Raw genomic sequence first — 14,788 nt, forward strand, 5'->3', positions numbered from 1 at the left:
AATTCCAGTCTTCAAGAAATCTTCCTTTAAAAAAAAAAAGAGAGAGAGAGACTGAGTGAAGTCACTCATTCCGCCGTCATTTGCTGCTGGCTGACCACCCCAGATGCTGTTCTAAGAACTGGGACGTGGCAGTGGGTAAAGCTGTGCTCCCGGAACTCTCCAGTGAGGGAGATGGCCATACACAACACGTGAGCAGGCAACAAGCAATCCAACTGCAGTGTGTTCATGAGTGACAGCAGGAGAGTAAGACACAGCTGGGGGGGGGGGAAGGAGCTATGGGAGAGGAGGGGCCAAGGTGTGCAAACCCCCGGGGGAAGCTAGTGAGAGGGAGGAACAGCCAAGCCAGTGGCTCAGAGGCAGGCATGCCTCAGGTAGGTTCATCTAAGGGGGATGTATTAGCTGAGGTGTAAGTAAATGAGAGTAATTCACGTCCAGGTCACACAGGCCCTTTACCAAGTCTAAATTCTTTTTTTTTTTTTTTTTTTTTTGGCCAGTCCTAGGCCATGAACTCAGGGACTGAGCACTGTCCCTGGCTTCTTTTTTGCTCAAGGCTAGCACTCTGCCAACTTGAGCCACAGCGCCACTTCTGGCCATTTTCTGTATATGTGGTGCTGAGGAATCGAACCCAGGGCCTCATGTATACGAGGCAAGCACTCTTGCCACTAGGCCATATTCCTAGCCCCAAGTCTAAATTTTTATGGGGTATCTTACGTGTTGACTCTGACCCTGAGTGACATGGGCATCCGGTGATTCTGTATGGAAATCAGATTCTGAACAGAGGGGTAATACGATCAAACAGATCAAACACAGTGACAAATTTTCACTCTAGTCGCTATGTAGAAGAACAGAAGAAGAGAGATCAAAAAATAGCTTGCTTCAATAACCCCAAAGAGGGGCCCTCAGACCTGCAAAGTCAAGTGGAAAGTCCTGGATGTGCTTTGAAAAGAGATGTAATAGGACTTAGGAGAAAAAGCACAGGTCCTGGGGCTGATAAACTGGAAAAACAGTTGCTATTTCCTGAGTTAGGAAAGACTACAAGAGGAGTGGGAATGTGGGAGAGAGATAAATATGGTTGAACTTGAAATGAAAAGGATTGTCAGAAACTGGGAATCTGTTAGAATCATCAGGCTTCTGACAATTTTTGAGGTATCACGCTGCACTATCTCAGCTGCTAAGAATCAAGCTGCAATGTTTTATGGCATTGGGCTGCAAGTGCTGCTGGGAGCTTTAACTTGTGCCTGCATAGAACTTTAATCTCACCTTACCTCCTTTCTAATATAGATAGATAGGTAGGTAGGTAGGTAGATAGATAGATAGATAGATAGATAGATAGATAGACAGATAGACAGATAGACAGATAGATAGACATGCCAGCCCTGGGGCTTGAATTCAGGGACTGTGCGCTGTCCCTGAGCTTCTTTTTGCTCAAGGCTAGCACTCTACCACTTGAGCCACAGCGCCACTTCTGGCTTTTTATGTTTATGGTTATGTGGCAGTCTACCACTAAGCCACATTCCCAGTCCCTCTAATATACTTTTGCTCCTGTTTCTTCTTCCATATGAGTTCTACTGTAAAGAATGACCTAACAACCAAACTAGACTTAATAACTTTACTTGCCCACTAAGCAGCCACTATACACAATACACGTCCTTCTGATTGTTCCTCCTGTGCCAGTCCCTTGCTTCCCTTCTCCTGACAGCCTTTAAACATAGGATTCTTGGACCAAGTAGACTCCTCCTAGACTCATTCCACAAACTTTAGAAGTAACATCTCCTCCCACTTTTAACCTCTACCTCTCAGAATGCCTGACCACGGTGTGAGAAGCACTGGTTTAAGGTAGTAGCAAGACAAAGTGAAATGACTGCCAGTGAAAGCCAAAATGAGAAGAAGAAAAGTGAAACCAAGGACAAGCTGATGGGCAAGAGAGTGCCGATGTCAATCAACCGCCTTCCCAACGGAGAAGTGGCTGCTATCACATTCTTGGCGAAGGAGGTGGGAAAATAGGTTTTGATGAAAAGAGGTTGTAAGGTTTTTAAATTAGCATCTAAAGGTAGATGTTAGCAACTTCAGAAATTCAGAGTTCATGTGGAATTCAGTTTAAGTGGGAGATGGTAAAGCATCAAAAACTAATGATCAAAAAGAAATCAAGAAAAAATACATGGAGGCAAGCAAAACTAGTGGAAAGCTACTAATTTAAGTCAATCCACAAATTAAAAAACAAAGTTAAGTGTTATTCACCTGAAAATAAAACCTACACAGTACGAAAACCAAAATAAGAGATTGTGACACCAATCACAGACTGGTGAGCTATCTGTGTAATTCAAAGGTGAAGTAGGAGTCTGTTCCAGGATCAAACCCACAGGGATGGGTGAAATAAAGCAACTGTGCGGATGCCTCCGGTTCTCCCTGGGTGTCCATGGGGACAAAGGAAAGTTCCCAACCAGAAAGGAGGGGAGGAGGAAGAAAGCCCGCAGCAACTGCCACTCAGGGTGGGGACCAGCTGGCACCGGTAGGACTTTGGAACCGCTGAGCTTGTCTCTCTGGCCAGAGGAGGTGCGCCCACGCTATCTACGCTCTCACACGATGCTCACTAATTTGGCCCTCAGGGGGAACACATACCTTTAGTCCTGATTGTGACCAGGACTGGACAGACACCAGAGAGCTGAGTGACCCAGCCACAGTGCCTTCCATTTAATACACATTATTAAAACCTTAAGATCTAGCTGTAACTCTGAACTTAAATTCAAACGGTTCATTAGAACCAAATTTTACCACTCCTCATCTAAGGCCTATGAGCTTCAGCTAGCTGGAGTGACTGAAAGTGAAAGGCTTGCAACCACCTCCCAAGTTACATGGGAGGCTGAGACTGGGAGGACTGCAGTTCCAGGCCAGCCCCGACAGGAAACCTCCAGGACTCCATCTCAATGAAGGGAAACTGGAAGCAGTGCACACACCGAGCACCCCAGCACTGCCAGGAGGCCTACAGCATCACGGTCCAGGCCCATCCTAGCAGGAAGCAAGACCCTATCTCCAAAAACAGTAACCGGCAAAAATCAAGCTGCTGGCATGGGCCAGAATTCAAGAAAGCACCTGCCTAGCAAGCCCGAGGCACGGAATCCAAACCCCAGAACCACCCAGGAGGCTCCAAGAGACACTGCTCTGATGCTGACTAAACCAAAAGTAAACAAGTACCCCTTAATAATCACCAACATAACCAAAACTAACGCTATGCCTCTTTGAAATTATCCCAAGGAAAAGTAAAACTCAAATAAAAAGTCAAACTAGTAGAAGACATGAGGACTCAAATGGTTATTAAAAAAACAGTAATAAATTACTGATGATTCACACAGAGGGTGCCTGACTTAAGATGGTTTGGCTCATTTTTCAACTTTACAGTTGTGCAAATGATGTCCAGTAAACCACTGTTTGTTTGTTTTTCCTTTCAGAATGGTATTCAACAAACTACGTAAGACATTCAATGCTCTACTGCAGGTTTTATGTTAGATGATTTTACCCAGTGGTAGGCTAATGTAAGTGTTCTAAGCATGTTTAAAGCAAGCAAGGCTAAGTTCTGATGTTTGGCAGGCTGAGTGTGTTTTCAACATATAATACTTTCAACTGGACTTCTCAACACATAACTTCACTGTAAATTAAGGAATGTCTGTATTTTTTATTATTATAAAAGAAAGTTACTATGTAATGAGGTATAGCCAAAATAAAGTGATAAGAAAGTTCAAATTGAGATAATCAGAGATATGTTAATGATGATAACAAAGTTGAGTTTCGATTGCTTCTCTAAGGATGGGCTACCAGCAAAAAGTACAAATTAGGAAAAATATGTCCTCTTGTTGAATAGTAACCTATTTGTTCAACTACTTAAAAGAATAAAAATGTAATTTTTTATAGTACATCCTCAAACTATATTCTATAAAGCATGAAAAGCTGGAATCATTTTAAGATCAGGACTAAGACAAGAACGTCCTCTTTCGTCACCCTTACTTAGTTCATGTGATACTGCAGGTCCATCCAAAGCAATAAATTAATAAATAAAGGGCTACTAGAAAAGCCACAAGGAGCTGTGGCTCAAGTGGTAGAACACTACTAGCCTCAGAGAGAAGGAAGAAAAAAAAGAAAACTCAGCCCTGAGTTCAAGTCCCAGGACCAGCACAATCAATCAATCAATCAGGTCAGCATTATTACTACTACCCACAAGGACAGGCTCTTTCAGATACAGCTCTAGGAATAAACTGATGTAACAAGAAATGGAGGTTTCACTCTGTGTTAAAGAGGGTAACCAGGAGAACGAAGAATAGTAATGTAACTATAAACACCTGAGGAACTAGAAAAGGCAGTGAATATCCTCATCTGAAAGCTAGCAGCTAAGTCCTCAACACCTCTTGGGAAGTCAATACATATTTGATATCCAAAACAACTTACCTAAAAAAGGACTTCCTCTCCTTACTGTGGAAGTAATCAGGAAAAACTAGAATAAGAGACTGCCAGGACAAGAAAATTACTTCTTTCAGGTCTTCTACACAATTCCATTTACCACATGTACACACAACTCTGACATAATTTTTCAAGTAACCCTTTAGATAATTTTCTCCTTCACTTAGAGGTCAGCATAATCTGAAAACCTAATAGCATGTAACAAAAACTATGCATGCTTCCCTGCTTCCATAGTTGGCCAATACTTATTAGCCCATGGTTCTCACCTGGGAGGTGGGTATTTGAAGGCTAACAGAAAGCTGGCACATTTCAGAATGGTTATTTTCCTCTCCCTCTGCTGGAAGCATGAAGGGATTCCATCCTCCTCTTACCTGGAACCTAGTATTTTGGGAGATAAAGCTCGCTGTGGGAACCCTCTAACTCTAGACTTCCCAGCCAGCAGGTCCAGCAGTAGTTCATCAGAGATGGCTGGGGTACCCCTGCCAGTAATAGCTGCTGCAGCCTCTGCACAAGGCTTGTGTCCTGAGCTGATTCTAGGTATTCACCATTCCAGTCTGCATGTGGCAGATTGCCCTGGGATCTCAACTCTCTGAGGACACTTTAGTTGTTACAACTACGACAACTATGCTAGAGGAAACTGGTGGGTAGAGGGCAGAGAAGCTGCTAAGATGTCGTGATTCACAGTTCTCAATAACAAAGAACTACGCAGTCAAGAGTGTTACGTGCTAAGGTTGAGAAACTGAGTTAGTCCCCTATTCAAGTTCATATCTGTCCGTTGGCTTGTATTTATAGATTTTTTTTTTTTTTTGCGCCAGTCCTGGGCCTTGGACTCAGGGCCTGAGCACTGTCCCTGGCTTCTTTTTGCTCAAGGCTAGCACTCTGCCACTTGAGCCACAGCACCACTTCTGGCCATTTTCTGTATATGTGGTGCTGGGGAATTGAACCCAGGGCCTCATGTATATGAGGCAGGCACTCTTGCCACTAGGCCATATCCCCAGCCCCGTATTTATAGATTTTTATTCTGGTCATGGGAGAAATCATGCGGTGCTTGTTCCCCTGAATCTGGCTTGTTTCATTTAACATGATGGTCTTCAGTTCCATCCATTTTCCTGCAATTGGCGTAACTCCATTCTTCTTTATAGTTGAATAATACTGTTGTGTTAAGTGCCACATTTTCTCTAACCATTCTCCAGTTGATGGCCTATTCCAAACCTAGGCAATGATCGGTAATGTTGCAATAAACACTGGTAGGCAGACGGCTTGTATGCTTACTTTCATTCCTTCAGGTATATGCCCAGGATTGGCATAGTAAGACCATATGACAATGCTAATTTTAGTTTTTTGAGGAACTTCCATATTCATCTCCACAGGGACTGCACTAATTTGCACTTCCACCAACAATGAATGAAGGAGCCTTTTCATTTACTTCATCACCAACATTTGTAGTTGTTTGTTACTAACAGCCATTCTGACTGGGATGATGCCGAATCTCATTGATGTTTTTTTTTGGCCAGTCCTGGGCCTTGGACTCAGGGCCTGAGCACTGTCCCTGGCTTCTTCCCGCTCAAGGCTAGCACTCTGCCACTTGAGCCACAGCGCCGCTTCTGGCCGTTTTCTGTATATGTGGTGCTGGGGAATCGAACCTAGGGCCTCGTGTATCCGAGGCAGGCACTCTTGCCACTAGGCTATATCCCCAGCCCCCTCATTGATGTTTTGATTTACATTTCTTCATGGCTAAAGATAAACATTTCTCCAAGGGCTTACTGGCCATTAGTACTTCTCCTTTTGGAAACTATTCATTTTTGTCCTGTCATTAATTGGATTATCTGGGTTTTCTGATATTTGAGCTCTTTATGTATTTTGGATAGTAGTTCCTTCTTGTTGAACTACTGTCAAAGATTTCTCACCTATCCTCTTGATGATCTATCTCATGGCTGTTTCTCTTGATGTACAGAAGCTGTGTAATCTCATTCATCAACACGAGCTATTGGCTATGGGTATTCTCACACATTTGTGTGTCTATGTGCGTGTTCTATGCACACACGTATGTTTTACCTGTTGTTTGATGGAAGTTTCAAAACCTCAGATCTTGAAGTAGTTGTCCCTTTTCAAACTGACTTCTGTAGAGAATGAGAGGTAATAGTCTGCCTTCAGTCTTCAACATAGGGGAGATCTAGTTTTCACAGCACCATTTGTTGAAGAAGCTATCTTTTCTCCAACTTATGGTTTTGGCACCTTTGTCAAGAATAATAAGCTATAGCCAAGTGCCAGTGGCTCATGCCTGTAATCCTACTCAAGAGGCTGAGATCTGAAGGATAATGGTTCAAAAGGTAAAAGAAAAGTCTGAAAGACTCCATCTCCAAATAACCAGCAAAATGCTGGGCTAGAGGCATAACTCAAGTGATGGTATGTCAGTTGAGCAAGCAAACCAAGGACAAAGCCTTGAGTTCAAATCCCACAACAGCCAATTTTTTTTAAAGGAATCAGGTGACTATAGCTGTGTAGACTTACTTCTGGGTCATCTATTCTATTCCACTACTCTACATTCTGCTTTTGTGCCAGTACCATGCATTTTTATTTTCTTTTTTAACTATGACTCTGTGACATAATTTGAAATTATATTGTACTCAAAATTAACTTTTTAAATCGTTTAAATAAACTAAGGGTCTGAATAGACATTGCTCCAAAGAAAACATACAAATGGATAATAAACACATAAAAAGACATTTAACACTATGACTTATCAGGGAAATAAATATGAAATGACAATGAGGTAATCAAAATAGCACACAGAAATGAGGACGTGAAGGAATTACAATGAATTCTCATACATTGGTGGTAAAAATGTGACATGGTGCCACAACTTTTGAGTATGAATTAATTATTCAAAATACTAACTACAGGGTCCGGAAATATGGCCTAATGGTAAAGTGCTCGCCTCGTATACATGAAGCCCTGTGTTCGATTCCTCAGCACCACATATATAGAAAAAGCCAGAAGTGGCGCTGTGGCTCAAGTGGCAGAGTGCTAGCCTTGAGCAAAAAGAAGCCAGGGACAGTGCTCAGGCCCTGAGTCCAAGGCCCAGGACTGGCTTAAAAAATAATAAATAAATAAATAAAAATACAAATCAGTAATACAAATAAAAATTAACTTTGAAATGAAGACATGCAGACACTTCACAAAAGATCCCTAATGTAGGATAAACATAGAAGCAAGTGTTCAAATTCACTTGTCATCAGAAAATGCACATTAAGATCCTTTATATGGCCTAACAGGGTGCTTCAAACCTACAATCCTAGCTACTCAGGAAACTGAGATCTGAAGATCGCAATTCAAAGCCAACCCAGGCAGGAGAACCTATGAGACTCCTTATGTCCAATTAACCAGCAAAAAGCTGGAAATGGAGGTGTGACTCCAGTAGTAGGGCACTAGCCTGAGCACAAAAGCTCAGGGACTTCACCTAGGCCCTGAGTTCAAGCCTCAGGGCCGGCACAAATAAATAAATAAGATAAATAAATACCCTCTAACCTAGAGATCCTATCTCAAGGTCTACACTGGACACAAGACAGTATTCATAGACACGGCCTATAAACTACCACGGGTGCCAATCAAAGTGAAATGGAAAAACAAAACTAAAAGTTGTGCTACGGTTACACAACTACTAAATTGGAAACAGGGAAATTTCACAAGCTTTGTTGAGTGTCTGAAACTCAGCAATGACAAAAGTAGACAAAAAAGAATGCATATTGCAAAGTTTTACTTGCATCAAGTTCAAAACTAAGCAGAAGCTAGTCTGTGTTTGGAGGCAGTGGCTTGGTGGAGCCAAGGGTAACAGGCAAAGGCAAAGGGGGGGCCCTGAAATGCTAAGCTGGATCCACATGTTTCATAAGTGCATTTAGCATGAAATGCACTGAAGGTACACCTATGATTATATTGAAGGTACACCACTCTGTGTATTTACCCCTCAATTACAAATTAAAACTAATTATCCCGTACCAGATCTGCATTTCTCCAGTCTGCATTTCCTCTTATCCCAAGGTATGGCCTAGCAAGCAGATTCCCAATGTTCAACATGGGAAAGAATACAAACTAGCAATTCTAAAACCAGAACTGTTCGCCCCAAACCAAACATGTGAATGAATCTGAGAGAAGGTGGTTAGAAGGGAGAGGTAGACAGCAGTATACATAACAGTTGGGGACACACACACCCACTTGACATGTATTCTAGTACACGGTGAGGAGGTAAGTCAGAGCAGACCTGCAGTGAGACCAGCAAGCAGGCCTCCCACCTGCCCCAGGAGGCTGCACCCAGAGTTCAGGGGGGCTTTTGTTCCGGCCCTGCCTGGGGGGGCGGGGGCGGGGGAGGGGGAAAGGATGAAGAACCTTCCACTGGGCAAAGTTTCCAACCGGGAGCCGCTGGGTTGGGGGGTGGGGGTGGGGGCAGGGGGGGGAGGCTGGGAGGGCAAGGGAGAGGAGGCAGCCGGGACCAGTTCCCACCTCAGGTGGGGCCGGGGCTGAGAGGGATGGGAGGCGGGGGGCGCGGGGGGCGCGGGGTGGGGCGCGGGGTGGGGTCGGCCCGCCCGCCCCGCCGGGGACGCGGTGCGCAGGTCGGGCGGCCGGGGGGCCTCGGGTGGGGCCGGCAACGGAGGGCCGAGGGCGAGCGGGGAGCCCGCGGGCGGTGGGGGGGGGTGAGGGCGGGAGGAGGTCGGGGCGCGCAGGCCCCCGGGGGCCCCGGCCCCGCCACGCACCGTGGACTCCCGCACTTGGCTGTGGAAGTGCTGCTCCCGCGCCGACACCTCGTCCTGCCCTTCCATCCTCCTTCATGCCCGCCGCCGAGCCGCCCGCGTCCGCGCGCCGCGCCGCACCATCGCCCGCCCGCCCGTCCGCCCGCCCGCGCGCTGGGGGCGCCGCCGGAGCCGCGCCGCCGACCCGGGGCCGCCGCCGCAGGTGCCGCCTCCGCGGGGGGCCAAGCCGCAGGAGCAGCCGGGCGGAGGGCGGGCGCCGGCCGGGGCGGGGCCTGGGCGGAGCCTGGGCGGCGGCCGCGCGTCACTCGCAGGCGCCGCGCGTCAGAGGAGCGCGTCCGCTTTCCCGACACTAGCTGGTGGGGCCCGGGCTCTGGGTGGGCGGAGCTTAGCCTCGGGCGGCGCCGCGTTCCCAGGCCTCCGGGCGTGGGGCGTGGCCTCTGCGTGGGCGGGGCCTCAGCCCTCGGCCGCGCTCCCCGGCTCGGCGGCTGGGGGCGGGGCCGCGTTGTGGGCGGGGCCGCGTTGTGGGCGGGGCCTGGCACCGCGCCGGGCCGAGCCCTGGAGGGCGCGCTTCGCGGTGCCGCCCGCGGGGTCGCTGCGGTCCCGGCCGCCTGGGCGCTCGCGCCGGGGCGCCTCCGTGGTGCCCGTGGCTCGCGCTGGGGTCTCCCCACGGAAGGGAGGCCGCGGTGGGTCTGGGCCCGGAGCCCGGCCTCGGGGCGGGCAGCCGGGGTGCCTGGCCGGGGTCATGACCTCCGAGGCCCCTGAACGCCGGTCCCGCCCAGGTCGGCCTGTCTTCTCCTCGTGTTATAAAGCCGGAACTTGAAGGCAGGTAACTTTGCTTCGGGGTTATCTGTGGAGTCATGTCAGTTGTGGCCGGGGAGCCACAGGACAGGCCCCGGCCTCGGCCCCGAGTTCAAACCCCAGAAGAGGCCGTTGGGGGCCGGGAGGAGGGCTTGCCCGGCCGCCATGGAGAGACGGCCTCCAGCTGCCTGAGTCCAGTGTCATCCGCGGGCTTCTTTGTAATGTCTCAGTCCCCAGGACCTAGGGAAAGACAAAGAAGCCCCCCCGCCCCCCGTCTGCTTCTCTGGACGTCTGGATGTGCTGAGGACTGAGTTAAGTACTTACCTAAACCGACCGAGACCGTATCTAGGTTAATCTACCCAAACCAGAGAGTAAGCGGATCCGATGTTAAGAAGCTGTCTGGCATTTAGACACAAATCCCAGAAGGGGGGTGTGTGTGTGTGTGTGTGTGTGTGTGTGTGTGTGTGTACGCTCCTTCACATCTTTCTAATCAGACTTCACCACCGTCTAAGCCCTTAACGTTTCTCCTGTGCAGCTGCTAGAGGGTTCGCCCATCTTTTGTGCGAGTTGGTTCCCTGTCTTTGGAGCTTGTAACACTTAATCCGGGATGGTAGACCCAAAATGGCCATGGATTCACCACTCCCTAGCCCCTTTTCACTCCTCCCTCTACCATCTACCTTTGCGTCTCTCCCACTGGCCCATCCTTGCCTTGAATCTAGCTTCCCACTGTGTGGCTAATTAGCCACTGCGAGCCTATTGGCAGTGCCCCCTGGAACTGTCCAGCAGCTGCTGTAAATGAGCCGCTAGCAGACCGGACTCAAGCGACCCAATCACCTCTGCTGTCCCTGCCAACATCTCCCATATCCCTCTCCAAGATCCTCTTCCTAAATATGCTTGTCCTGCAAGATTTTGGGGGCCAAATAGCCCTGTATGGCTGTGATGGTCAGATAAGATCTGACTGCTGGGGACCGGACAGCAGGTGAGCACGGTGCAGGAAGACTTGCTGCAGTAATTCAAGTCTGTGTCTTGGGTGTAGAATGAGGCCGCACAAGTGGTGAGTGGTCCCATAACGGTTCCCTGTCACACGGGTGTGTGAAGAAAAAGGACTAGGGAAAGCCCTCGTTCTCTGACCTTAGCGACTGCGGGAGAAATGTGGTAGAGACCCTCTGTCTACCAAGGCAGAGCGTACAGACCCTTTCACTTCACAAGAGCAGGAACACGAGCGGCAATATACATTGTCAAGGATATCTGTCTCCTTACCACCAAGAGCACGCAAGGTGAACCTAAATGAAGTAACACGTTCCTCAGCTGTGTTGTTATTCTTTGTACCTTACGCATTTTGAATAATGCATAAATGGTATCTACTTAATATTTAATAAAGCTGTTGATTTAAAAAGCACCACTCTCTGGTAACCTAAATTGTAGGTTCTATACCACAACTTGGCCCTTGCTAAACCAGAAAAAAAAAATGATTTTAGACTAAAGTAAAGTATGCAATGATTTGATACACCAGGATTCAATTCTACAGTGAATCAGCAGGGTGACCTTCTGGGCCTTGGTTAATCATGCCAAGCGTTCCTTCCAGCTCTGACATTCTGTCTGTGGATCAAGTTAGTCTATTTTCTGTTGCTAGTGGAGTACATGAGACTGAACGAGTTCAGGGCATTGCACTTACTAGGCAAGCACTCCAGCACTTGAGCAGTTCTTTTGCTTTCAGTTTGATTGCCGTGCACGTTTGCCCTGGGCTGACTTGGGCTGGGATCTGCCTGCCTCTGCCTCCCCTGTAGCTGGGAGTGCAGGTCTGTTCCATTGTGCCAAGCTTGTTTAACTTTGTTCTTGGATGGTTTTGTTTGCCTGTACTGGAGTTTGAATTAATACTCAACTGGTACACTATCACTTGAACCCTACCTCCAGCCCAGATTTTGCTGATTATTGTAGAGATCTCTAAAATAAAAATCTCTAAAAGTCTCGCAGACTCTTCTCCCTAGGCTGCCTTTGAACCAAGAGCCTCCTAATTTCAGCTTCCTGAGTAGCTAGGATTGCGGGCATGTGCCACTAGCGCCTGCCTCCAAACTTGTTTTTTCAGATAGTGTCTTAATCCTTTTCACCCAATTGGACTCCAACTTCAGTCAGCCTGTCTCTGCCTCCGGCGCGCAGCTGGGGTTTCAGGCAGGCGTCATCATCCTTGGGCCTGGCCGTGCTGGAGGCCGGGAAGTCACACAGCAGGCCTCCAGCGCGGGCCCTGGCTGCCTCGGCTCATGGCGGAAAGCAGGACAAGTGGCGCACACTGAAGAGAGATCAAGGAAAAGCCGAGGAGGCCAAAGCAGCTTTTATAACCAGCCAGCCTTGTGCTAACCAGCGCCGGTCTCTGAGGGCCCCGCGCTTTCCCTCGCGGTCCCTCCCAGTCCACCAGCAAGCATTGTGGACTCCACCACAGCGTGGCTGCACCGAAGGCCCAACTCGCACTTGGCTCCCAACCCTCTCTGCTGTGCTGGCCCGGGCCACCTCGGCCCACGGTGGCCTCTGGGCCAGTGCCCAAGGCCCTGTACTGCGTCTGTCCCCGAGTAGATCCCTCGCGAGAAGTAAACCAGAGGCCCTGCCCTGCACCTTCCCATCCCACTTAAAACTCCGGTCGCAGAGACCCCAGGACCTGCTCTGCCCGCCTCCCCTCCGGCCTTATTTCCTGCCATGCCCACACACCATTTTCACACTGGGCCTGGGGTTGAAGCTGTCTCCCTCTCCTCCCCTCTCCTCATACTTTAGGGTCAGGGTTGGCACATGAGAGATTTGATGGCAGACTCCATAGCTGACTCCAAAGCACATGGCAAACTCCAAAGCACAATCTGAACCCAGAACAGAGACGTCCCCTCCACCGGCCTTGATTTTCTCCAAAACGGGACCATTGAAGTTACTGACTGACAGATGGGTTTGTTTTTCCGCCTGCACATAACAAAAACTGCTGTGCTCTTGTTCCACCCGCAAGCACAGTCCAAAGCCTGGCACACAATAGGAGCTCCATAGGTGTTGGATAAATAAGATTAAACATGCAGATGACAAGCTCACTGCCTTTAAAAATGTGCCTTGCGGGAGATGAGGAAGCGGGCAGCCGGCTCTGTGGATAGCTGCTGTGTCCCAGCGCGTCACCACCGGGAAACTGGAAGAGGCACTATGGCTCAAAGTGCTAGAGCACTTGAGCGAAAAGGCTCAGGGACAGCGCCCTGGCCCCGAGTTCAAGCCCTAGGGTGGGAGTGGGGGGTGGGGGGGGGTGGGGTGGGGGGGTGGACAAAGAGGCAGAGCACCAGTGGATAAAGAGCCTGAGAGCCTGAGTTCACGCCCCAGTATTGTCACACACACGCGCACTCACACTACTGCTGCCTTAAGTACCCAGGGAGCTTATGATATATGTGCAATAGCAGACTTCTTCTAAAGAGTGAGATGTGGAAACTATAAGGACCTTGGCTTTTCAAAGTTGGTATCAGAGGCAGATGCCGGCGGCTCGTGCCTGTGATCGATCCCAGCTACACCGGAGGCAAAGCCAGCCCGGGCAGGAAATCCCTGAGACTCTTACCTCCAGTTAACCACCAGAAAACTGAAAGGGGTGCTATGGCTCAAAGTGGCAGCGTGCTAGCCTTGAGCTTTAAAAACGCTCAGGGACAGCCCCCAGGCCCTGAGTTCAAGCCCCAAAACAGACAAAAAACAGTCCAACTGGATTCAGCCAGCTCATTAGCACCCAAACCTTCCTCACACAGTACAAAAGCAAGCTCCAGGGAGCTCCACCAGGGACTCTGCACTAAGCACTCCCTTCCCTCTCCCCCGCCAGCTCTTCTGCATCTGTGGTATGCTTCAGCAAGAGACCACGCTCACACATACACGCTCACACATACACACGCACACATACACGCGCAGACAAACTCCCCTCTGCCCCTTGAGATCCAAGAACCGTGTAGGAGGGCACTTCAGAAGAAAAGATCAATAAAGTGTGAATGTGTTGTGGGTGTGCGTGGGTGGGTGTGGACACACAGGCACACACACGAGGGCACGTGTGCACGTGGAGCGAGACAGAGGCGTTTATCGTCGGGAGTTTTAGCTCATGCAGCTGCGGAGGCTTGAGTCCTGGCGTGTGAGCTTGCAGGCTGGGGTGTGGAACGCCCGAGAGGAGCCAGTGTCACAGTCCCAGGACAAAGGCAGCGCAGGACCAGCTCCTGCAGCCCGGCGACAGAGCGCGGGAGGAAGCCACCCCGTGAAGGAGCACTGTCCGCCTTGTTCTGCACACCAGACAAATGCTCATCTTCCCCAGAAGCATCTTCCTAGTGTGTGTAACCTCACGGGCACAACCACAGATGTGTGTGCGCATCGGACGGCCCGGGGGGGCCAGCCGCCCCAAGAGGCCTTCTGGTGCCACTCCCGACCCTTGATGGGTGAAATGGACCCCTGTCCTCAAGGCATGGTGTCTCGGGGCTGTTCCCTGCGTCTGGATCCCACCCCACGCGCCACTGTCCAGAGCATTGCCGTGCCTGCTGTTTGTCAGGCACAGAGCTCGTTGCCAGGTCATTGGGCTGCTCTTCAGTTTCGAGAACTTAGGTACAGACATGCAGGAAGTTGCTAAAGTACACCTAGTAAATCAATGGAAAATCCCAAACTGACACCCAGGCCGTCTATGCCGATACCACTTACTAGCACATGTTACCTCTTAGTGGCAAGCCCCGTGTCCCCGGAGCGATTTTTAACCAATGATTGGAGGCACATTACAAAGAAAAAAAATGACAGCAAGTAGATGTTAAAACCTGGATTGTGCC

The 14,788-nt window shown here is 49.3% G+C and overlaps 1 protein-coding gene across 5 annotated transcripts in view; it reads right to left on the reverse strand.

The window, feature by feature from the left end:
* Lmbr1 (limb development membrane protein 1) overlaps positions 1-9,331 on the reverse strand; it is a 107,074-nt gene extending 97,743 nt beyond the window's left edge. For all 5 annotated transcript variants that reach the window (XM_048340530.1, XM_048340534.1, XM_048340533.1 and 2 more), the window contains exon 1: positions 9,198-9,331. In XM_048340530.1, the coding sequence (XP_048196487.1) occupies positions 9,198-9,263 (66 nt within the window). In that variant the 5' untranslated portion in view covers positions 9,264-9,331. The remainder of the gene's footprint in view (positions 1-9,197) is intronic.
* Positions 9,332-14,788: the final 5,457 nt, after the last annotated feature.

This window comes from Perognathus longimembris, chromosome 2, assembly GCF_023159225.1.
Source record: "Perognathus longimembris pacificus isolate PPM17 chromosome 2, ASM2315922v1, whole genome shotgun sequence".
In the NCBI taxonomy this organism is placed as follows: domain Eukaryota; kingdom Metazoa; phylum Chordata; class Mammalia; order Rodentia; family Heteromyidae; genus Perognathus; species Perognathus longimembris.